Below are 24,828 nucleotides of genomic sequence, written 5' to 3' on the forward strand. Positions count from 1 at the left end.
AGAAAAATTAATATTTCTTATGTATATGAGAAAAGATAATTGAAAGATATAAAGGTCAATTCATTTTTTATTTGAAACTTTTTTTAATGTCAAGTAAATAAAAAAACTAATTATTATTTATTTAAATAAATACTAGAACAATAATTTCTAATGGGCAGATTTTTTTTTCAATTTAAGCATTATCAAAAACAACTAATATACTTTTATCATTTAACTCCCTGTGTATTTTCTTCTACTTCGGAATTTAGAAAGTTATAAAACAAATCTGCAAATCCCATTCCTTGATTAAGATCATGTACAGCATTCTCTCTACTATTGCTACCACTATTTTTATTATCACCAAAAAAAAGATTGGACCTCTCTTCTTCAGACAAACCAATGGCATCGCACAATAAGTTAAATAGATCATTCCTATATTTAATTCTCGATCCATCTTCATTATGTTTCTGAATTACTTGAATAATAAATCTTTTATCAATCATAAACTCTTTTTGCTCCTCTTTAGTATCCTTTAATTGTTTCATTATTTGTTCGTTTGAATTAAGAAGGTTTTTATTATTTTCCTGCAATTCACTTATATGTTTTTCGAGTAAATTTCGGTCTCCCTCTAACTTTAAAATATTCTCTTTTAAAGAACTGATTTCATCTTGACATGAGTTTAAAACATTTAATTTGGATTGTAATTTTATTTCTTGAGAACGGGCTCTCTCAAGTTCAATTTCATACCTTGAATTAATTTGTTCTTCTTCAGCTTGGTATCCCTCAATAATACTTGTTAAATTATTAATATGATCATGCAACTTTTCCATTTCTATTTTTGACTCTTCCTTTTCTGCAATCATCTGGTTAATTTTTTCTATTAGGTTGTTCCTTTCCAATTCAAGATCATCTATTCTTTTACGATCAACCTGGTCTTTTTCTCTTGCCTCTTCTTCTGTTTTATTTTGAAGCTCTTCATTTCTTTCTTTTAGAAAATTTATCTCATTTTCCAAAACAGAAATCTTTCTACTAAATTCAGTATTTTCGGTTTCAATGTTTTGAACAATTGTTGAATACTCTGCACTTTTCTGTAAAAGATCATTAATCTTATTCTCCTGTTCAGTAATTAATGAAATTCCTTTTTTGAATTCCTGCAAAAATGAATAAATACACTGTCCAATTAAAACAGTAAAACCCAGAGAAAATGGCTTGGATTTATCTAAAACAGTGTTTTTCAAATATGACTCATAGTGAGGCGGAGCTAACTTAACTAGTAACTCTTTATCTGAAATTAGAGAATCTCTTATTCCCTTCCAGTCTGAGTAGTATCCTTGAATAACTTTCAAAAGATAATCAATATTATTAATCTCCATGTGAAATATTTCGAAAAGCTCTTTTAAATATTTTTCAGGTAAATTCAAAGTCCCTAAATCTTCATCATCTGAACCATTACTTAACGTCTTCTCATCATCTTCTTCAGGTCTGTTTTCGCCATCTTCAAGTGGGTCAGTTATATTTGACTCCCCATCATCTTCAGTAACTATGATAGATTCACTCTCAGTGTTATTTGGAGAGTTATTCTCTTCTATCAGCTCACCCTTAATACCGTCACCATCGTCTTCGTCATCTGAATAATCTTTCTGCTGGAATTCTTCATGTAACTTTCTAATTCTAGAGTGCATATTGAAATTACTTTCACAAGGTTCTTGGCCTAATTCTTCATTATATTCATTTTTCTTAGTAATTTGATTGGTTTTTGAATCAAATTTTTCTTTTGAGATGCTTTCCGTGTCCAGGCCCCAATCAAAATCTTCGTCAATTATAGAATTGCTTTCTCCTGAACTTTCTGAACCTTGGAGCATAAATATATTTTGCTCTGAGTATTGATTATTATTTAAAGGCAAATTATCATTAAATTCAACTCTAGTATTACCATTTAAAGGGTTTGTTAATCCAAAACTGTTGCTTTTCTTAACTGAACTAATAATGTTCCTATGATTGCCATTAGAAGATGAATTGTTTCTAATTTCAGAATTAGGCTTTTCTTTTAAAGTGCTTGAGTTAAAATTACCACTAACTACATGATCATTTCTCTCCTTAGGATAAGTAATGTATTCTTTTTGTTTGTTTCTTCTACTTCTTTCATGATCTTCGTCATCTTCCTCTAACAAAGCATCATTAAGTTCTTGAACTGCGCCTTTCAAAGCTCCCCAAGCTGCTCTCATACTAATAGATCAATTTATAATATATATTCGTTGAGAAAGATGCACAAATCAAAAATTTAACAGATTTGTTGTACCTTTAGAGTAAAGGCCAAAATATTATATTCTAAATTTGCACAATTTATCCAAAGAAATTATTATTATTGCAGTAGTGGTTGTTTTACCGAAAGCTATTTCATAAATCCGCCAAATAATTATCAACGCACGTTAATAAAGATAGAATTTTATTAAATTGAGCTTATAATTGAATTTTTCAATGGGATTTTACTTAGAAATTTCAATGAACAATAACCAAATATACCTTTTTAAAAATAAAAATTTTTTAATTAGACTTTAAAAAAACGTGCGTGTATCGGGAGTCGAACCCGAGCCATCAGTTCGGAAAACTGAGATGCTAGCCGTTACACCATACACGCCCACGCCCAAACGACGGTTTTTAGTGATCATAACGTTAAAAAAAATAAATATTGGAAATTTTGAAAGTTATCTCGAAGGAAAAAAAGAAAAAAAAAAATTAGAAAGACATTATTAGAGCAATATTAATTATTTAAGAAAATATTTTGGCTTTGAAGCTAAAGAGATCACGTATATTTGGAATATTATAACTAATCATTGTCGGTCTTTCAAGAGAAAGTCCCCATGCAATTACGACAACATCAGAAGGAAATCCAAGTGGTCTAAGCATTTCTGGTCTAAATAGGCCGGAATTACCGACTTCAATCCACTTTTTTAAGGTTGTATGGTACCCAAAAATTTCCATGGAAGGTTCAGTATAAGGATTAAATGCAGGTTTGAATTTAAGATCGGATATACCAATTTTCTCGTAGAAGGTCTTCAAAGTCCCAATTAGGTCTGCAAGTGTGAGGTTCTTGTCAACGATTAATCCCTCAACCTGATGAAACTCGGCGAGATGCGTAGCATCAATAGACTCATTTCTGAAAACACGGTCAATAGAAAAGTATGCTTTTCTCTGGAATTGATCAAAAGAGAGCCCATTTTCACTATTTAGGTACATTTGAGCAAGCTGATAAAGCATTCTTACAGAAACGGCGGTAGTGTGAGTTCTGAGAAGATTTTTAGAGGCCTCCTCAATACTCCAGTTGTAAGATAAGCCTATTGATCCATAACCACCGATCTCATGCACCTTTTTGACTTGATCAATGTGATCTTGCGACAATTCCATTTCATTTCTGAAAGTACTCGGGGTTTCTAAAAAGAAAGTATCATGTGAATCTCTTGCAGGATGTTTCTGAGGTTGGAAAAGAGCATCAAAATTCCAGAACGAACTTTCAACCCAACGATTAGTAGGCATCTCTTCAAACCCCATCTGTGATAAAATCCTTTTAAACTTTCTTAACGTACGAGTAAGAGGATGTACATTCCCTCTTGGTAGTCTTTTTCCTTTAGCATTGAAATTATATGGTTTAAATTCGTTATTTTCCCAGCTCGAGTTCATAATCATTTCTTGGGTCAAATCAGTTATTACTGGCTTAAGCTTCACAGTAAATTTTTCCCCACGGTTAATCATGAAGTAAGACATCTTATTTGAAATAACCAGTTTCCTCTTTTTTAACTCAGCTAATATTTGCATATCTTGCTTTGATAATTCGCTCTCTTTAATACCTTTAACTCCTACTATATCAAGATTTTTTTTCAATTCATCAACATTTAATGATTCCTTATTGGAATTAACCGAGATTTCTATTAATCCCAACTCTTTATTTAATTTAATTAATTTTTTCTGAAGACATTTCGAAAGCCCTATTTTAAATGTGGAATCTCCAAGCAACTTCATTGCTTCATTTTGTTTAATTTTATGGCCTTCCTGCTCAAGTATAATTCTAATAAGTCTGAATTCTGGTGATCCATTTGTCAAATAGTCTTTCCCCTCATCTGTTAGTGATAATACATTGTCCGAAACGAATTGTGTTTCAATAATGTCGCGAGACTCCAAACTTTTAATTATTCCTATTATTCTTTCATGCTCACATTTGAATTCTTCGGAAAGGCTGACACTGCTTAGAGAACAATTTAACGATTCAAGCTTTTCCAATATTGTTTCAGGTTCGATTTCCATGTTTTATCCTATAATCAATGCTTTGTAGGAATCAATTTTTCCTTTTTTTTGACATTTAGTTAAAATAAATATCATTAAGCGGCACCCGTTTTTTCAATTGTCTCCTAAAAATAGGAAAATAGTTCATCCATAATAATTCTAATCTATAAAACTTTCATTCTTATTGAACTAAATAAGTAATTTATCGCAAATTTTAAGTCTAAAAGCACAGAAATGAAATAGTTATTTAATATATCTACGTAAAAAGGCTAATTCAGAATCAATATATATATATATATATATATATTCTTCACCTAATACTTCATAAGAATCATTAAATTACGTGTTGATCACTTATTATTACTTTTTCCTAAATTTTTCACCAAAAGAAAAATATATTAGGCAACTTTGGCGGCATGTTTGAGCGCTGGTAAACAAGTTAATTGCTTAATGATATTTTTAGGCGGAGCAAATTAGCTTCTGTGGTCCCAATTAGATTGAGGTAGCTAAAAGTTTTTCTGCTGAAAAGGGATTTCAAGAGCAAACTATTATTATATATGAACGAACTTTTGTTCAAAAAGGTAGGAAACTAACCTCTAATGAACGACGCTGAGGAAGACTGGCAGGATCCACTTTTGGATGTGAGTATTCCCTATAATTCGCTTGCACCCTATGCACTGACTTGCTATCAATTGGACGAGGATCTTCAAGATTTAATATCATTTTTTTCGACTTTGAGCAAGGAGGATTTAGCCCATAATATAAATGAGACATCTTTTGAATCTAGTCTACGTGTATTGAAGAATGTTTTACTTGCTCAACCGAACAAATTTCTAAATTCTAGTGGGAGACCATTTACATATGAATCGCCTGAAAATGCAGAAAGTTCACGTAGAGATAATCGCTTTGCAAATACCGATAAACTTGTTAAACTCCAAAAGAATGAATCTATTGTTATTGATACTTCTATACCGGATTCTCTTAATGGTATTGTTAGGACTACAAATGAAAGTTCAGTTAAAGCAGACCTAGCGGGTGGTGACCTAACTACAAACACCTCTCAAGTTCATGAAGGAAATATTCAAGTTTCTAATTCTGCATATGGAACGGTGAGTAGTGGTGGTGAGAATCAATTTGCAGACCAATCTAAGATGTTAATGGCATTTTTCAAGGAGTTAGAAGCTGCCAAGCTCTTTGAGAATTTAGAATCTTTTTCTGGAATATTGGCAGTGCATTCTATTCATTTGAGGATCCTTCAAGATGTGGTTAGTGATGTTTTTAGAGTAGAAGAGCTTAGATTAAGGCTTTGTTCACAACTCGCGGCCTTGTTAAACCCAATTATTTTATCAAGACTAGAATCCTACAGTAATTCACTGTTCCTCACAGCATTTACTGTCCCCTCAGGCAGCGTATCATCCCTTGATATGAGAGAAAGTAATTACTCATTACCTAATCCAATTATTTATAAGTGGCCATCTAACTCCGTTAGCATTGAAGACTACAAACTGTATATGTCGAGACTTCCTCTTTTATGTTTTTCCGAAACATTTAAATTAGGTTCATGTATCAATCAGTCACAGAAATTTAATGAAAATCAAAAAACAATAGAATCCAATGGTGAGCAGACCATTGATTTTTCTGATATTTATCCGGATGAATGTTCTGTCAGGATAAAATCACTAGATTCAATTTATAATTATGAAAATGTCTCTCAGATGGATCATCCCCTATTTCAAGTAGATTATAACCTTAACAGCAACTTGAATACCAACAGTAATTTTGTTCATCATCCTTTATGTACTGATATTGCTCAAGATTCAAAAGACATTGAGAGAGACATTATATATGTTAATGGAAAGGAGTATAGTGGAGCTAATGGTGGCTATGAAAGAATCGTATTTATTGTAGCAAACCTTATTGAAAACTATTGGTTGAAATCCTTAAAAGAGCTTGATAATTTTAATACAAATGTTGATATTAAAGAAAGTGCTGCACAAAGTAACTGTAAGACTGTTGAACTTTGCAATGGGTCAATGTTTAACTTTGCCGATGGTGAATTAAATGAAGGTTACGAAGAGAGGAACACTGAATCCGTCATTATTGCAACTATATTGCTTCATATTTTAAGTAGAACATTTTCGGGTGGTACATGCTTTGATAAAGTCTCTCTTGTATATAATAAACCTGATTGTATTGTGATTTCTCCTAATAGCAAGAGGGCAAGGCCATTGGAGATGCTTATACTACCAAATGTTGCTTTAATGCTCTCAACATTGAGGTTTAGACTATATGAAGTTATGGAAAATTTAACCATAAATACCCGGCCCTGTTTTCTAATCGACACCCATGTGGTAACTAGGCTTGTTCCTGATTCTGGATTAATTGAGTCACTTCCATACTACTCTTTTCATATGTTATCCAGAACTCCAGTAAACAAAATTCCTCAATCAATCTATCAGCATCTAATCAAATCTGCAAATTTGTTTTTTACTAAAAATGTTGTTTTCACAAGAGTTAAGGTCCCGAAGAATACTGAAGTAGATGCTAAAACAGAGTCTCTAGAACAAGCAGAAGATGAAAATTCACAACTAAATGTTGTCAATTCATTTGATGATCTTGAAGACCAGTGTGAAAAACTCAACACAGTTCAAAAAGAGTGTAAAGAAGGTGATCAAAATACCTCGGAGACTTTTATTTGCAATAATAAATGCTTAGATACTGATAAGATCATCGAAGTCACTGGAGACGATTTGACTATAATAACCCCAGGTGAAGCAGCTTTGTTTAGAATGTTCACAAATATTCAGGATAAGGAAGCTATAAATAGCAGCATAGAAAACATTAGCTTGAGTAACTCTGAAAACTATACGAGCAAAGAGGCTGTAGATGATAGAGATCGTTATTATTATGATTCCAATTCTAATGAATCGATTAAAGAAGAGCTTAAGGGTAACGACTCTAGTTTGGCCAACTCTGAATCAAAATCTCAACTTGGAATTGGAGTGCAAGATATCAAAAGTATGATTGAGTCTGATAGATCCACTCAAATTCAAGTATCTAACAACTTCCATATAGAAGAACAAGAAAGAAGTCATTGTCCACCTCAAGATAACTGCACTATTCCACATGAAAAGAATTTAGAAGGTCAAATCTTAAATAATATCAAGAATTCTCCATATTCTGGATATATTTCTAATGAAATCAGAGATGATAATAAACACAACTGCATCAGTTTTGGCCAGGAATCCAATGACCTACAATCTAGCAAAAATATTCCCAAGCTGTATTTTTGCAATAATATTGATTTCCCAGATTCATGTTCTTTGACATCAAATATTTACATCGCATCATCTGAGAACTCGTCTAATCTTGCCAATGATTTATGTAATTTACCAGCTGATTCAATTGGAGCTATTGACCAAGAAAATCAACAACTTGCTCTTTTCTTACAATCAAAAAGGGTTATTTCTCAATTTGGAATATTTAATATTATTAATACTTAATCATTCAACAAATAATTTCTTTACTTATTGACTCTTCGTTAATGTGTTATTCTTTTTATCCAATTTATGATTTTTTTAATGTGTTACTATTATCTTTAAATGAATCTCAAGGCAATCGATAATAAATTAAAACTCTAAAACAAGTTATTAAAATAGAAGAAAAAAAAATTCAGTATTCTATAATCAATATTTTGTAAAAAAAATTGTTTTCGAGAATTAAAATTTATTAAAATAATATGCAAACATTTTTTTTTCTAGCAATGCAATTTCTACTCATTCTATTAACTACATTTATTTAGTACCATTTTAAGTATAATTGGAAAACCCACATTGATCTGAAACTGACTTTAGGTGAGAATTACGGTCTTATACTCTTAATTTTGTTCTTGCAAAGCCAAATTTAGAATATTAATCATAATATTTTCTCATTCTATTGATCTTAAAAATTTACACCAAAAACAAAAAGAACATATTTGATGCCACCCATTTTATTTCCCGCTGTCCACACGTCAAAAAAAGAAAAAATTAATATTGCAAATTTTGAGGATTAAGAACAATGTGATCTGGTTTTTAGTGGTAAGTTACACGGTCAAAACTCGCATTCAAAAAAAAGAAAAAAAATTAGGGCAAACTTTGAACATGTATATAAAACAATTAGTTTTAAACATTACTACCACAAAACAATTCTTCACAAAAAAAAATCAATTTTGACGTCCTAGTTTCACAGATTAAACAAATTTTTAAGGTGGAAACTTTTCCACTTATCTGTAAAGTGACCTAATTCACTCCAGAACAGTTTAAAATATTTTTTGTATCAAGTAATAAAATCAACAAGATACTATCCAAACCAGTTACGCTCTGGAAGAATTAAAAGTTATTTCTTAATACCCATCTGAATCCCAAATTAATTACTAATTATGGAGTTATGTGTTATAGTATAATACTTTCCCAAATTCCCATATGCTGGTTTAACTGCACGCAAGGAATTATGATTTGTCATCTTATAGTTAACAGTCATATTAAGACTGAAAAGCCAAATTTTTAAAAATTCCAAAAAAAAAAATAAAATTATAAAATGAATTGCTCTATAATAATAAAAAACATTAATGATACAGTATTAATATAACCCAAAATTATCACTTAATAATTAGTATCAAAAATTAATTAATCAAATCATTCCATTAAACCAAATGAAGTAAATTGGGTAAGTCTGTATATGCAAACAAAGAGCAGCCTATTTATCCATAATCATTTAAAACAAATTTTAATATCGTAAATGCCTTTATACGGATATAGCTTGTTCAATTATTATTACTCTCAATGTTAAATACGAGTAAAATAGATTAGTTAATGTTTACAGAAGAGGAAAGTTTCTTGAATGTTTCCTCAGTCGGAGGTAAATTATTCTCTATGCAAAAATGGTAAAGTTTACGTAATAGTTGAGCAGTGTGAGAAATTGCCTGGAACTGTTTCTCTACGCCTCTAATTGAAAGAAGGCCTAAAACACTCATTCTCATGTGTTTTCCCATTGCTCTTCCAATACGATGCCTATTAAGGGCGAATATGGTTGGAATATTTAATTCCTGAGCTTGTAGAAGAATATGTATTACATGGTGTCTTAAACTTCCTTCAACCCCATCTCCTTCTATATCAGGAGCAACAATAAGAGCTTTTAGTTTTTTGTGTCTCAAACATCTCATTGCCTCTCTAACTCCAACAGTGAAAACTCTTCCTGGGAAGTTTTTCGTAGAGTTTGAAAGGTTAGGGTTTGAATCATTTGCGCTTTCCTCAATACCACTTAAAGCGTTTCCAGAACTTGAGATGGATGTAGCATTCCCATTAACCGTTATTGTATAGCCAGAATCAACAATGCTTTTAGAATCGGAGTTCCTTTGATTACAGTCCCCTTCTGTTGATGTAACGCATGGATTGCCTTTGTTCGATTTAATGTCAATATTTAATCCACCATTCTTACTATTAACAACAGTAGACATCCATCTAACACGATCATCAATAGCTCTTAAAGTATTTAGTAAAATAGATACATTATGATCTAATGATGCTGTAAGTATCTGATTAACATAGTTTTGTGGTGATGAGACAGTTCTATGCCCAACTTTATGAGCAACAGCAAGCCTAATATTTTTATGTACGAAAGCTCCATTTTCCGGCTCAGACCAGTATGCGCATTCTGAAGGATCAAATGATCTTGAAACCGCCTCTAATGCAATATCATCAACTGCAACCATACAAAGATTATCTCCCTTATTAGTTTCACGAATTTTTTTGGCATCAACAGTGTCCAAATAATGATACATAACTCTCAGCCAATGAAGTCTCCCAGAATTGTTTCTTAAGAATGAGGAGAAACGAGCACATGTAATAATATCATTTGCTCCACTTTTAGAATCAGTTAGATTTGCAGATGAACTTGAGTTTGTGACGTTATTAGTACTTGCCTCACCATTATTTGGAACAGAGCTTGAGCCAGTATGCTTATTTCTATTACTAAATCCAGTTCTCCCACCGGTCTTGCTCATTGCTTTTGCCCATAAAGCAGCGATTGTAGATGGTGTAAGTCCATTCTGAGATGCATCATTACTATTAATATCTGTAGTTGATGCACTCAAACCACCGGTAAAAGAACTACCAATACTTGGATAATTGTTTTGAATGTTCATATTACCAAAACCTGCCATACCACCAGTCATGTTTGAGTTACATGAATGAGAAGCGGTGCTAGTATTTTTAAAGTGATTAGGTACATTCTTTCTGTTGTTCTTGTTGTATTGGGCATCTTCAAGAGTCTTTTTAGAGTAGTTCTGGTTGTTTAGAGAGGAAATAGGCATATTGGATATTCCAGAATACGACAAGTCATTTAAAGACCTTGATGCTCCATTATTAATCACCCCTACAGAATTTCCCAATCCTAATTGGTTTCCATTAAATGGAATAATTCCTGAACCAGACTTTCTCCTAAACATATTTCCATTAATATGGGTAGGTATTGTGCAATTAGGAGGGCAAGTTTTCCTACAGTATTGGAGTTGTCCTTGGTTTACACCAACATATCCCTGGTTATTCAGGTTCTGAATATTCATGTTGGGATTCAAAGACATATTCGGCATACCACCACTTAAACTACCACTACTATTCTTCTTTCCCGTTCGGTTTGTATGGCGTAGGATATTAGATTCACATCTAAGTAAATTGTTCTCATTATATATTAGAGGTAAATTTCCATTTCGATAAGTGCTTGCTGTTTTCTGATTGTTATCAAAACTGTTCATATTTGGAGAAACACCACTACGTTGTTTTAAATGCTTTTGCTGTTTATTATTTCCATTGGAGGGGAATCCATAAAGTTTTTGTTGACCAAAATATTTATGTCTAAGTTGTTGACCACGATTTACCAAATAGCTGTTATAAGGAATATCACAACCAAAATCATCGAGAAACTCATTCTTTTCAAAATTAGAAAGCTGATGTTGAGTTTTCCAGTCAACAAGTCCTTGAGAGGAAGAGAACTTATATGGTGAGGTATGTTGCCAATATGATTTACCTTCACCTCTAAGTTCAACTTCATCAATTCCTTGTATAGAACTTTCCATTCTATAGCCATTATTTTCATCCATCAATCTATTAAACATATTTTGAAACTGACTTACATTACCGTCCATTTCAAATGAGCCTCCAATATCACCACTATTAAGAACTGGATGGGATGAATGTCTACCTTCTAATCCATTAATAGAGTCCCCATAAGAAATGTAGTTTCCTTTAATAGAAGGTGAAGTATCAATTCCATTTCTGCACATGTAATCAGTATTCGCAGAGCCAGATCTCGACTTAAAATTATTAACCAAGCCTTCAGGTTGGTTATTCACGCTATTCATGACACCAAGTAACTGCGAGCTGGAAGACCCAAGTGATGCGAAGTGCCCAATTGAAGGATAAATATCCTCTTCATCAATAATTAAGGAATTATTTCTATTAGAATTAAAACCCGAATGAATTAGTGAATTACTTTTTGATGACCTTTTCATTCCATATGCACTGCCAGTATTACCAGCCACACTGCAAGTACTACCTCCAACTCCCGTGCTGCAACTGCTGCTTCCACTGCTACATACACTACCTCCAATAATTCCTCTTCCTGATGTGTTCATACTCCCCATCAATGGTGTAGGATTTGATAAATTTGAATTAGAACCACTGCTTTTTCTGAATCTTAGTTTTCCATTTGGGTTCATTTCTGAAACCAGGTCTTCAAGAGGAATTCCGGTATCATCCATTGATAAGGTATTTAAGTGTTTTGAATAGCCATTAATACCTATTGTACCTGTTGATAACTTGTCAAAATTTATTCCATTTGACCCTTGTATATCTGCCATGTCATAAGAGCTAAGATTTATATTGGAAGAGTTTCTAAATCTTTGAGTAAGTGCGTCAGTAGAGTTGGCACTCTTGAGAGATGCACTCCCAGGAGTTGCCACGCCAGATAAAGATGATGGCTCTGATGAAACGGTGGTAGTATTGGTCATATTACAGGTCCCAAAATCACCGTTTGCAAATCTTCTCTGAATATAGTTTTGGTGAGCTCTGTAACATTCTGTAGAATCTCTCTCTATGCAACCTATTTCATGAGATAATCCATTACCAATCGTAGAGCTATTAGTTCCCACATTACAGTATTCAATTTGGGGAAGAAATACATCTACATTTGCATTCACCCCATTATTATTAGAGTTCTTATTGTTCAGAGAGTTGGCTTCAAATGCAGTGCAATTAGTGCTAACATTGCCACTATTCATATTATTATTAATACAATTAGAGTAGGTACCCATTTTCAAAATTTGGTCATCAATACACATAGAGTTGTATCTGCCAATTAGTCCCTGAATATGATGTTCTGTCTCAAACTCAATTTGATCATCTAGGAAGTTATTGCCATGATTGTTATTACAGTTGGATATCTTTGTTGTGCCTCCCGATGTACCTAAGTGTGAATTTTGTGAAAAGGAACCATTAAGGCATCTTGAATGAATAACACCATTACCATTGTTTTTATTATTACCTAGATTATTCTGCTGTTGATAAGCACACACATCACTAAATGTATCAGAAGATCTACGGTTCATAGAACCATCTAAATCAAGGTATGTATCTTCTATACGGCCAAAACTACGACTACCAGAATGTCTTGATGTAATATTAAATCCTCGAAGCTCATCAACAACATTGTTAGTATGTTCTATTCCCATTCCACTTGATCTCTCAATAATATGACCGGAAATCCCAATTTTTGAAGAGTTCTCAACGTTCCTAATACTATTAAAATCCACAAGAGAACCATCTACGGAAGAAACTCCTATATTCGAACTTTTAACGTCACTAAGTAGTGAATCACTTCTGGAATTTCTTACATGTTGAGATGGTTGTTGGATAAGTTGTTGGCTACCTCTTGCACTTCCATTACCTCCATTACGCCCATTGTTACTATTATTATTGTTATTATTGTTATTATTGTTATAAGAGGTACCAATCTGTAGATAAGATACTCCACTATCCCTAGGAACGTCAAATAGCTCGCTTGCTAGTAGCTCAAAGTTATTATCTAGGAGGTTTTCCATTAGCCAATAGGACTAGCTCCTAAAACAATAAAAAACTTGAGAAAATAAGGTATATGTATTAACTCGTAAATACACCGATATTGCTGCAAATTAGAGTTGTAGATATATAATCTAGAACGTCCCTAAAAAGCAAATTAGAAAAACTCCTAATATTAATTAGGGACTTTCCAATTAATAAGCTCTTAAATATTTGGCTTATTTTGTTTTAAGTGCATAAAGATTCATTCAGCATACAAGTTCTTGAATTTTTGACGCTTAAATTTTCATTTGAAAATAATTCTCTGTTCCAAACTATTTTAAAATTTTTGTATCTAAACAATCATACTCTTTCTGTTTAGTGGAAGGAAATGGATTCCAAATTTATGTAAAATATGAAGCTCTTGAGCTTCAACTTATTTCGATTATATTAAATACAAAATAAATAAAGTTCAGCTCAAATTTCTTGATCCAACATAACGCAAAGAATTTTTAATTCATCAAGACTTAATTAACTTCATTCTAAATCAAAAGTCAGTTTGTACTGTTATTCTATTTCTTTCCATTACCTATTAACACTATTTTTATATTTAACTATTTATTCTTGTATAAATCTATCTGTACGTCACGTTTTACGGTACCGCTTAATGTCTTTAACTTAATCTATATTTCTAACCGTTTAGTTTGACTATAAAAAGTAAATTCTGTCTTATTCTCGCAATTTCGCGTCTACTAATAGGCTGCTAGACATATAACCAAGCGGGTGTCCCTCCTTACTATTTACATTTAAAAAAAAGGGTACAATTTAATAGGATAATGATTGTATACTATTCAGATCTGACCACTTTTTGATACGTCTAATTATTAGCATTTAAGAATATAATATTCTATAAACATCCAACTAAATTCAATTCATTAAACTTGTAAAGAACAAAGAAGACATTTAGGCGCCATTAAAAATATTAAATTAAACAAACATCTAGACGAACCTAAAAATTTCCTAATTTTGGTGGTGGGGGGGGAGAGGAGAAGGAAATGTAAACCTATCTCTTTCAATTCGTTACTAATGGTCTCACAGAAGCATTACCATTACTGAATTTGGCACGCGTTAGCAGGGTTCCACGAACACTCTCTGCAACTAAAGAAATAGTTTCTGTCACTTTCTGCACTATCTATAGATGCTGCGTCATCTATTGTCCTTGGCCTAATGGGTTTTTTAAAACCGCTACCACTGTCTTTTACTGTAATAATGACCATGTTATTTGAAAATTGGCCTGATGATTTGGAGGAGTTGAAAGGTGAAATGTTAGAGTTAATTAGTTTCTCTAGTTTGCTATTGAATTGTATCCTTGAATCAAAATCGGAATCATTGAAAGAGACATTCGGATTCACTACTTCCCTACTCAAAATTCTCTGCATATCCTCCACCAAAGGTGTTACTGTTATTGATCTTCTTAGTTGGTTTCCAACGCGAATGAACCTTAAAGCTTTAGGTTCAGCAAATTTACCTGGGATCCTCCCGAAAGAACCTGTTGCCAAGGTAACCCCAGCTTCTAAATTCTTGTTTTCTGAGTTCTCGCCATTAGTGCAAAACTTTGTTGTTCCAGAGAATTCCGAAACACAGTTTCTGACGTTCGATTTAGCTTCGTATATTGCCGTGTCATTGCTGTGTGCAAACTGGCCGGTTGTGCCAGATGCCGTTGTAGAAAGTACACTTGAATTTAAGATACCACTAGAACTTGTTAGTTCACCACTTCTGTACTTGAAAGATTGGTGAGTGTAGTAAACATCTGAAAAAGGAATATGTTCCGACTCTCGGTTATTACCACTTTCCGATGTATTGCTTATAGATGAAGCATATTTTGCGTTATCTCTTGCCCACATTCTCAGTCTTTCTTGTTGTAAGACCGCTACGTTGAGTTGGCTTAAATAATTATCGTCAGTATCCTCTTCGTAAACTCCAGGATTTGCATTCCCTTCACCGTCAAATCCGTTAAAATCTCTTCTGTTTTCAACCTTAGCAGAATAACCTACATCTTCCAATCGGTCAGTATCTTGTATATCTTCAATATTGCTACTTAAACTTTCTACTCTCTTATTAATTTCACTCAGTTTCGCGTTCATTTGGGCAAAGTCGTGCGATAAACCACTATTGTTTTCTTCTTTGTTCTCACCGTTAGTTGGTGAAGCAGATTTAGATCTACAGTTATCTGACATTTTGAAACAGTGATCACCAACATCCTGATTATTAGACGTTGTTCTCTTCGGAAAATTAAGTTCACTGATAGTATCGGAATCTTTGTTCTTTAGGCGTCCTGCAAGCCTCTTAATTATATCAATACTCGGAATACTCTTTCTTGCACTATTTAAAGCTGAAAATGTTTCCGAGTCCGTGATTGAGTTTGATTCGCAATTCATATTTTCTTCCGCTACTGCTACTCTTGAGCCAAAAACATTGTTTTGCTTCAACAGAGCTGCTCCTCCATTTGAAAAATCATTGCTAGTTTTAAGTAATAGTTGATCGACCAGCCTAGTCGCCTTCCTCATAATTTCGCTAGAGGATGGTGAAAGGGTTTGCTCAGAAATAGTTGTTTCTATCATTTTTGGTAAGTTAACTCAAGCTCTTTATCTATCAATATTTGTGATTAGCTCTACACAAATTCTATCATTAGTAAACTATGTCAAAAGTTTTGGTCTGATTATTGATTCTTCATAAAGTGCTCGGATAAATCCTTTTATTAGCTTTGGTAAATAATTTGGTATTCCTGTACTAAAAACAAATAATTGATAATAAACATATATATATATTTATTTAAGTAACAATAAAAATGAAAGAAAAATCTGCTTTGAATTCTTGAAAGCATTAACATTAAAGAAAATTCCTCTTCCTACCTCCCCTCTAAATTCACACAAATAAATAGATTGTCTGGCGTCCTGTCTATGGCGGGTAGCACGGTACCTTAAACATCAAAGAAATAAAAACGATAATATAAAATTAAGGTCAAGAATTGATTTTTGATAAATTTATGGAAAATCAATTTAATATATGCCAAAAATAGGTAAGCTTTTGAAATTTACTCAGAGCAAGTTTACTTCAATACTTTTTCCGATTCTCTTATTTTTTTAGTATTGAAATGAACCTTAATTTTGAATTGGGGAAATATTCCAATTTTGATTTCAGAGCTGCCTCAGAATGGATAGCCAAACATTCTATTGGCAAAAAAAGACTGGTTATTGCATTACAGTTTTCTGAATCTGATGTTAAATATGCACCAAGAATTCAATTTCTTATGGAAGAGCAAATAAATTGCATAGTTTCAAACGAAGGCAGTTCCAAAGATCAGTGCAATATTCGATTTTTTGTTTTATGCGATGTTGCGAACCCAAAATGTTGCTTAGATGTCTTGAACATCAAAAAGTCACATTCGGATTTAGTAATACACTTTGGGTACAGTTGTTACCATAATATTGGGTATTTCAAACTACCTGTTTACTTTATCCCGTCTTCCTCAGATTTTTTTGAAGTTTCAGACCCTATCATTTTCCGTGAGATTGCACATTTTTTGCATGAACACCTCAAAAATAAACTTAATGAGCAAAATAACTCCTCTAAAACAATTAATGTGATCTTTTCATTCCAAGGCATATTAAAAGATAAGTTTCAATCAATATTATTGGATGAAATAAGAAAGTTGGGTTTGAATGAATATAATGACAAAAAAAAAGCTTTCTTGTACCTACTTTCTCCAATTAATGTTACAGACTGTTTTCAAAATAAAGACCTGGAATTTATTTTTGATTTACTTTTGACCAAAATAGGGCACGATAAAGATTTGAAACTGGACGAATTAGAGAAAGAGAATTCCCAGAAATCCAATAATGAAAATTCAAATGCTTCTGTAATGTTCTTCCATTTTATTTCCAAAGATAATAAATATTCCAATCTTCCAAATTCTTTTCTAGAAAGAATTATCTTAAGATACAATCAAATATTTGAAATTTTTTTATGTCAAACAAATGATTCAACCTCTAAAATAGAGCTAAACTTAAACGCTTTGGATGAATTAAACTCTATTATATCTAAAAGGTTTATTTCAATTGAAAAGGCAAAGTCAATCCATACTACAAACCACGTTGCTTTTGTGATCACTCCTGGAATAACACCAACGGAGTGGAAAGTTATTGAATTTTTTAAAAGGCACAAATATAGGCGAAATACGGATAATGGAAACAAAGTAAATATTGAAACTCACATAATTTCTTTAACAGGAGTGAGTGAAGTCAAGCTTAGAAACTTTCCAGATATTGATATTTTCTGTTTTTTTGGTTGTTCCGAATATTTTTTATCCCATATTATTAAGAAACTCAGTTTGAAAACTCCAATTATTCTTACGCCATTTGAGTATCTGGTGTTTCTTGGAGTTAAAGAATGGAGTACATGTCATTTAAGTGTATCTGATTTACAATTTCCTAATATAAATGAAGTAAATCATTCTACTTCCACTCATTTGTCTGATTCAGATGACTCTGAAATAGACCAAGATCTTTCAAAATTGTCAATCGAATGTTCAGAGACATTTAGTAATAACAAACTTGCCACCAAATCTGTATCTTATTGTCTACATAATATTGATAAGAAAACTAGAAACCTATTAATATCTCTAAGTTCAATTAAAAATAAACATGAAAACACCTACTTTGGCCTCAATCCTTTGGAAAATACCGACCATATACCTACTATTACTTGTGGAAGAGATGGAATTGCATCTATGTATAACAACGAAACTAAATAGAATTTTATATTAGGCTTCAAATATATAATGGAAAACTTTTAATTATGATGAACATGTCTTAAACTAGTTGTTCTAACTGTTAATATAAATAGAAGTAATCGAAAAGTATTCAAACTACGTTTTAATTAATTGAGGTGTGGCATAAACAAGAGATATTAGGGGCAGCAGAATTTTTCACATACATTCTAATTATACAGCAGATCAGAGGAGAGATTTTAAAGAGTTTATAGAGCTACTTTCTTCAGTAAATAGAGAATTTAGAAAGCAATGCTAATAATATCGAGTAATAGATGGTACACTACCTTAATTAAATAATATACAGCAATATTTATTATTATCTTGTCAATTTCAAATTGAAACTTTGATGACTCGTTTTTTTCTTGTAATCTTTACCACATATATACCAAAAATTTATTTTTGGTATATTTCTATCGGTAAATGAATTGGTTTTAATTTTGTGCCAAATATTAATAATATTCAATATGAATATATTACACCTTAATATATATGGCTGTATAATTTACGCTTAATAAGTAATGTTATCTATTATCAAAATATTAAGCTTAGTTATTTGAGTATGTGTTGTCAATTAATCTCATCTACTTTTCTCTATAATAGCACTCTTTTTCTTTGAATTCAGAATATTAACTCCAAAACATAACCAAAGTTATTAAAAAAACAATAACAACTTATTGTCGAATATTGTTTTTTCAATTAAAATGGCATGTTCTAAAGAAATAAGCAATAATTAGCGTTAACATTTAATTTTCTATTTTTTTTTCTTTTCACTCTTAGTGTTGATCTTATTATTCAAAGTCTCATATCCAAATTGGTCAAAATTTGTCTAGCTTTGAAATTTTCTTTCTTAACTCTTTTTCTCTAAAGATTTCACCATTGTTAATCATTTCCATCAAGAAAATACGCTTATCTACATCATATTCGAATTTGAAAGCCATCAACTATATTTTGAATAAAACTGAACATCTTGTATTATTTTTTTTTTTAATTATATATTTTTCCTGAGTTTGGGGGTGCTGGAGAAAAACATATATTTTGGGAAAAATGAGTAAAAAACGTCAGATTGACTGACTATTGATGACTTCCAAAATATAAGGTGGGGGTGTGTGTGTCTGTAATATTGTATTAGGTAAGCTTCATGAGTAAATTTTATTACCAAATAAATATGGGAAAAAATTAACAATATTAAATCTTTGAAAGAGCCTGAGAATTTCTTGTTTATGATTAAAAAAATCAAAGCCTAGATATATTCTATTTTACTTGAATTAATATTGAATATTAATACGTTTGGTTTTAAGATGTAGTGTATTTTGGAATAACATGCATTGTAGCCTGTATTGTGAATGATTCTGGGATGTATTTATCAGCAATTGCAGCGTTTTCATCATCCTTCGAAGTATCTGGCTGTTCTTCAACCTTTATAATCTGTGAAGATGTGAGTGAGTTTGCAACTGCTAAACGTAAATCAGTTCTGTAGGTTACCCTCAATTCCACCTCACTAGAAACTTGATAGATTGAAACTCCAGTAGTAAATATGGATGCAGCAGAAGTCTTGCAGGCAATCAATCTGAATTGGCCATTAATATATGCAAGGTTTACAATGATTTTCTTATTGGTAGAGCATACACAATCTCCACTTAATGTACCAGTAGCATTTATTTTTCCTGGAATGTTTTCTAAAGTGAATTTAGAACCATTTGTTGATAATTTCAACTGTGGCTTTCCTGTTTGACCAGAGAAAATTAAATCCTTACCACATGTCATCTCAATACTTAAACTTTCATTTGGTGAAAATGGCATTCCAGAAGACAAAATCGCATTTTTTGATGTTACAGTACCCATAGGATACAGGTAATTTGTGTTCAAACTTGGATTGTACAATGTTCTTTTAATATTATAAATTACACCTGCAACAGTATTTGAAGAAGAAATGTATACTTGACCAAATGTTTTTGCAGCATTAAAGTGGCTGTTGTATGGGAGTTTACACAATAATGCAGATTTTCCTACTATGTAACTATGGAAGTAAACATGTAAATCGGTTCCATCAACGTAAAATGTAATATAATATTGTTTACCAGGCTGGAATTCACTTTCGTCTGGTACTTGTGATGAACAACTTGAGAATGATCCAGCTTCACCAGAATATAAAGAACTGAAGAATGAGATGTATTTCCTAGCTACAACCAGAGTGTATACAACCGATCCGTTGTACAATAATACAAATGAATTAAGAAAACCTGGGAAGTTAGGGAAAGTCTTTGATAGTTCATCCTTAACATATGTTGGATAATGTGATTTGAAAGTAATAGCAAACTTATCTGGATGCAAAGCTGTAGAGCAGAGGTTCTCTATTGAAGTACCTGGATAGTAGACTCCAGTTCTAGAGAACCAAGATTCTGTAGGAGTCTGTGAATTACATTGATCATAAGCCAATACCATGGATGCTTTTGCCGTAGTAGATCCGTATTTAAGATATTGCCAAGGTGATGGATTGGAATTAGTGGTTCTGACATATTCTATAACAAAGCCATCTAGTTGAGACACTGATACCTGATTAAAGTTACTGTGATCCTTAAGTGATAAGAATACTCTCCATTGACCACCTAAATAGTAGCCCATAGCATTACCAGTAAAGTGAACAATAAAATCACTAGAACCTAAATTGAGATTATAACTATCTGTTGACTCTTCAAATCCTGTTTTGAATTTTACTGTAATATTACCATTCCATAAAGTAGATGACGAAGTAAAGTCAAATTGTGCTACAACAGTACCATCTTCTTTTTTGAAATAGATTGAAAATGCAGTTTTTTGGAATGAGTAGAGTCTAATAAAGAACTTAGAGTCATTGTTAACTGGTTTATTACCTGGCATATAAACTTTTTTAGTTGTACAAACACCATAAACATTTAATGTACAACTGTCATCGCCTGTTTTAGAAGCATAGAATTCCTTAGAAACTGGGAACCATACATTTAGATTATTACTTAGAGAGTAACTGTATGAACTCTTTACTAACAATTCAGGGACAATAGAGTTAATGGGTACAAATCCAGTGAATTGGCAGTTATATATCGTTTCACCCCATGCTGAAATTTGAGAAACAAGAGTTCTTCTTAATAAGGCAAATTTACCTGAACCATATGGATTCTCAATTAATAAATTAATCGCTGCATCTTTGAATCCTATACCAACTTTGTATTTAGCTCCTTCTTCTAGATTCACATTAGGTGGAACAGATGCACCTACATGACTAGGAGGATATCCTCCAATTCCATTAGGATTATGGATTGATAAACCTAGTTGATCTTGTGTGATGAAAAACTGATATATAGTACGGCCATTATCCGCCTTTAAATTGAAGACTTGAATAGTGTTCTCAATAGGAATACCAATATTAAAGGCTTGTTCAACATGGGAAGATGGTTTTTCAACAGTACCTGTAATGAAAATAGAGTATCCATTTGTTAATTTACTCGTGCTCATATTAATCAAGGAAGAACAATCTCCGAGGCTGGTAGAGATAGCTTTTTTAGCATCACATGGAGATGCAAACGATAAATCATCATCCTTTCTAATATTACTGGAATAGGCAGAGTACTTCTCTGCCTCATAGTCCAAGGCGACACTACCACCACCATAAACCGGGAATGTCGAGACTTCAACAGTATTTCCCTTCATATTATTATGGAAAATGAATGTTAATTTCTTGTTCAAAGATGTCGTTGGGACACTTCCAAGTACCAAACCACAAATTGAAGCATATAATCTAGATTGATCTGATGAGAGAAGTATAGATAAACCTTGAAGTAAGATTCTTTCCAAGCAACTTGGAGGAATCTTTGTATAGAAAATGTCTTGTGTATTAACATTCCTCATACTGAATTTACCTGTAGAAATAAATGTAAAGGCTAATTGATCAGAGTTGTTATCAGATGACTTTACGTAGAAAGTGAATGGAAATGTAACTGATGAAGATTTAACCGTCATATAAGTACCTTTAACGAAACCTAAACCATCCATGTGAACGATTTTAGCTGCATTACACTGACCGTTTGTTGCCAAATAGCAGTTTGCAGCCTGTTGTTGTGTTCTAGAAGTTGAACTACCTCCACTGATACCTTCATAACCCTGAGCAGGATAATCATTGGAGAGTGTGAATTTACTGCTTGAAGAGTGGAAATTATCCTTAACTGGTCTGACTCTATTAATTATGGCAGATCCTAAATTTAATTCACACAATAACAATACATTGTTTCCAAAATATCCAGATACTCCTAATTTATTGCTGTTAGAAAGCCCAATAATTAACTTGATTTCTTTTGTTCGGTCAAGCACGTTGTTTCCTGATAAGTAAACAGAACAAGAATCTGTCGCAATACCACTATCTGAGAACATCATTAAAGAGACAGAATTTTTTGTAAGAAATACTGCTGCCCTCATATGATCAGAATCACCCATTGCAATTGCACCTATGAGCTCTTTTTGTGCAGTAGATGCAAATGCCTTGAAATAATCACCTTGACTATAAAGACCCTCAATTTCCAATTTTTGTCCTGGTGACAATGGGTTCTTGAACCTGTATTCAGAACCAGTGCAAGATGTTTCACCAACTTTACACTTGTATTTACCGACTGCAGAACCCACTAAGGTCTGATCCGGAATACTCAACATTACTGATCCTGTAAACCAAACTGTGGTTTCAATCTTACCTATTTCAGAACCACTAATATTGGTTGATGCAAAACAAGTGTCACCAATACACACAACCAAATTTCCATCGGTAAAGAGGTAACCCAAATGTACAATATCAGCACCATTTGCGCCCAGGTGATTATTCTTCAATGAAGATGCATCGAAATCTACATTTTGAGTTTCTTTTTTGAAGTCATTTACAATGTTGAATTTATATTTGTAATTACCAGAATAGGTTATGCTTATTGTTACTTGAGTTTTTGATTCATTATATTTAATAAATTTATGCTTTACTTTGTTTGAACTAACTTCTCCTTGATTGAATACAAATTTAATACCATCTTCAATAACGCTACCACCTGGATATACAACATAAGTTCCTCTTCGAATGGTATATGGACCTGAATATATTAGGGGACTTGGATTTCCAGGTATTACTGGTGTAACATAAGTACTAGGAATAGAAAGTGCAATACTTTGCTCGAAGTGAACATTATAATCCATTGGCCCAGTGAGCGGAGCAATAGAGCTAATAATTTTGTTCTCAATAAAGAGACTGCCTACCTCATAGTATTTTCCATCCTTATGTTTGAATAAGAACGTCAAATAAGTGTTTCTGTAGAAAAGATAGATGTCAAAACTATCTCCTCCTTCAACTCTGAAATTAGATGGAGTTGTATCTAAGTTGATACCTTTACTGATACGTTTTGAAGAAACAAAATTCATTGTATCAAGTGCACCAACGAGAGAAAATCCGACAGTCTCTTTTGTAATTATCATATCAATAAAAGGTTTTTTGTTGTCATCGTAAATTCTAAGAACAAGTTTTGTTTGGTCAACTGGGAATCCATTAAATTTAGTAGCAAATATGTTCAAAGATTCTGGAATTTTACCTCTTAACCTCAAAGTATAACCATCTGCAAGTTTTTTTGAGCATAAACCAATTACAGAGCCACCTCTGCAGGATGCTGTTGCTTGACATGAAAAGCCGAGACTACAACTTTCCCTTGGGAGAGATGCAATTGAAGCAATTTCGGCATCTGTAGTTGCTGAAACAGATGTACTTCCTAGTAAGGTGTTGATAAACAGCCCTACTAGGAATACTCCAAAGTACTTCTGGAGCTTATTCATTTTAATAAATGTTTTGATAAAGACAACTAATACACTAAACCCGTTCTTCTGCACTCCTTTTGAATAATAAATTTCTTCAGTTCAATAATACCAAGAATATTGTTGCCTTGCCAATTATTCTTTTACGCAGTTGCTCTGCGACTAACTGAAGACTAATCACACGAATAGTCTGCTTTCAATTCGCAACCAGATTATGCACCCCTGATATTGCATGCATTATGCGGAGACAAGACATACTCCCGCATTACTCATTTTTTATACGTATAAATGGGAAGCTGATAAGTAAAAATGACGAAATTTAATATCAAGCTGATTATTTGTTCGTCGGTGTCTTCATTTAAATTAGAAATTTTTTCTCAAATGATAAATAAAAAGTTATATATCAGTGTATAAGTTGGTGAAAGTTTTTCGCATGAAAAAACCGATAAATGCACACAAAACATGACTAATTAATAAAAAAAAATTAAGAAATTTTTGCCTAGTTAATATTCAAGTTAATAATAATGCATTTTTATATTTTAATTTTTTTGCAATATTTCTTCTGAAGTAGAACATATTTTTTATGTGATAATCTGCCCCTAATGCCTATTGAATTTAAGACAACAAGTATTGATAGTGATTTGGCTTTTGCAAAAGAATTTTAATATTGACTAAAGATTCATAATTTATAAATAACAACTCTAAATCATTAGATTCTTATTTTGTGAGTAATTATTATTAGTTTAAGTATGTAAAAAGACCGCTTATAGTCTTAATATCACAAAGAATGCTAAACTGTATTTTCCATCTCAATTTGTTGACGAATAAGATTGCTCTAGT

The 24,828-nt window shown here is 32.4% G+C and overlaps 7 protein-coding genes across 7 annotated transcripts; 2 read left to right on the plus strand and 5 right to left on the minus strand.

Moving 5' to 3' along the window:
* Window positions 1-206: 206 nt before the first annotated feature.
* cubi_01140 (uncharacterized protein) lies at window positions 207-2,204 on the minus strand (the record flags this gene model as incomplete). Its single annotated transcript, XM_029018152.1, has 1 exon — window positions 207-2,204. The coding sequence occupies one exon, from the start codon at window positions 2,202-2,204 to the stop codon at window positions 207-209; it is 1,998 nt and encodes a 665-aa protein (XP_028875489.1).
* Window positions 2,205-2,748: 544 nt separating this feature from the next.
* On the minus strand, window positions 2,749-4,278 carry cubi_01141 (phenylalanyl-tRNA synthetase-like protein; the record flags this gene model as incomplete). Its single annotated transcript, XM_029018153.1, has 1 exon — window positions 2,749-4,278. The coding sequence occupies one exon, from the start codon at window positions 4,276-4,278 to the stop codon at window positions 2,749-2,751; it is 1,530 nt and encodes a 509-aa protein (XP_028875490.1).
* Window positions 4,279-4,856: 578 nt separating this feature from the next.
* Window positions 4,857-7,760, plus strand: cubi_01142 (uncharacterized protein; the record flags this gene model as incomplete). Its single annotated transcript, XM_029018154.1, has 1 exon — window positions 4,857-7,760. The coding sequence occupies one exon, from the start codon at window positions 4,857-4,859 to the stop codon at window positions 7,758-7,760; it is 2,904 nt and encodes a 967-aa protein (XP_028875491.1).
* A 1,343-nt stretch (window positions 7,761-9,103) lies between these two features.
* cubi_01143 (SECIS binding pelota RNA binding domain containing protein) lies at window positions 9,104-13,393 on the minus strand (the record flags this gene model as incomplete). Its single annotated transcript, XM_029018155.1, has 1 exon — window positions 9,104-13,393. One exon carries the CDS (start codon window positions 13,391-13,393, stop codon window positions 9,104-9,106), a length of 4,290 nt encoding a protein of 1,429 aa, XP_028875492.1.
* A 1,065-nt stretch (window positions 13,394-14,458) lies between these two features.
* Window positions 14,459-15,970, minus strand: cubi_01144 (uncharacterized protein; the record flags this gene model as incomplete). Its single annotated transcript, XM_029018156.1, has 1 exon — window positions 14,459-15,970. One exon carries the CDS (start codon window positions 15,968-15,970, stop codon window positions 14,459-14,461), a length of 1,512 nt encoding a protein of 503 aa, XP_028875493.1.
* A 533-nt stretch (window positions 15,971-16,503) lies between these two features.
* cubi_01145 (uncharacterized protein) lies at window positions 16,504-18,162 on the plus strand (the record flags this gene model as incomplete). The annotated part of the gene is made up of 1 exon (XM_029018157.1): window positions 16,504-18,162. One exon carries the CDS (start codon window positions 16,504-16,506, stop codon window positions 18,160-18,162), a length of 1,659 nt encoding a protein of 552 aa, XP_028875494.1.
* Window positions 18,163-19,473: 1,311 nt separating this feature from the next.
* cubi_01146 (uncharacterized protein) lies at window positions 19,474-24,009 on the minus strand (the record flags this gene model as incomplete). Its single annotated transcript, XM_029018158.1, has 1 exon — window positions 19,474-24,009. The coding sequence occupies one exon, from the start codon at window positions 24,007-24,009 to the stop codon at window positions 19,474-19,476; it is 4,536 nt and encodes a 1,511-aa protein (XP_028875495.1).
* Between the last annotated feature and the right edge of the window lie 819 nt (window positions 24,010-24,828).

The sequence above is a fragment of the Cryptosporidium ubiquitum genome (genome assembly GCF_001865345.1).
Source record: "Cryptosporidium ubiquitum isolate 39726 chromosome Unknown contig_16, whole genome shotgun sequence".
NCBI classification, from domain to species: Eukaryota; Apicomplexa; class Conoidasida; order Eucoccidiorida; family Cryptosporidiidae; genus Cryptosporidium; species Cryptosporidium ubiquitum.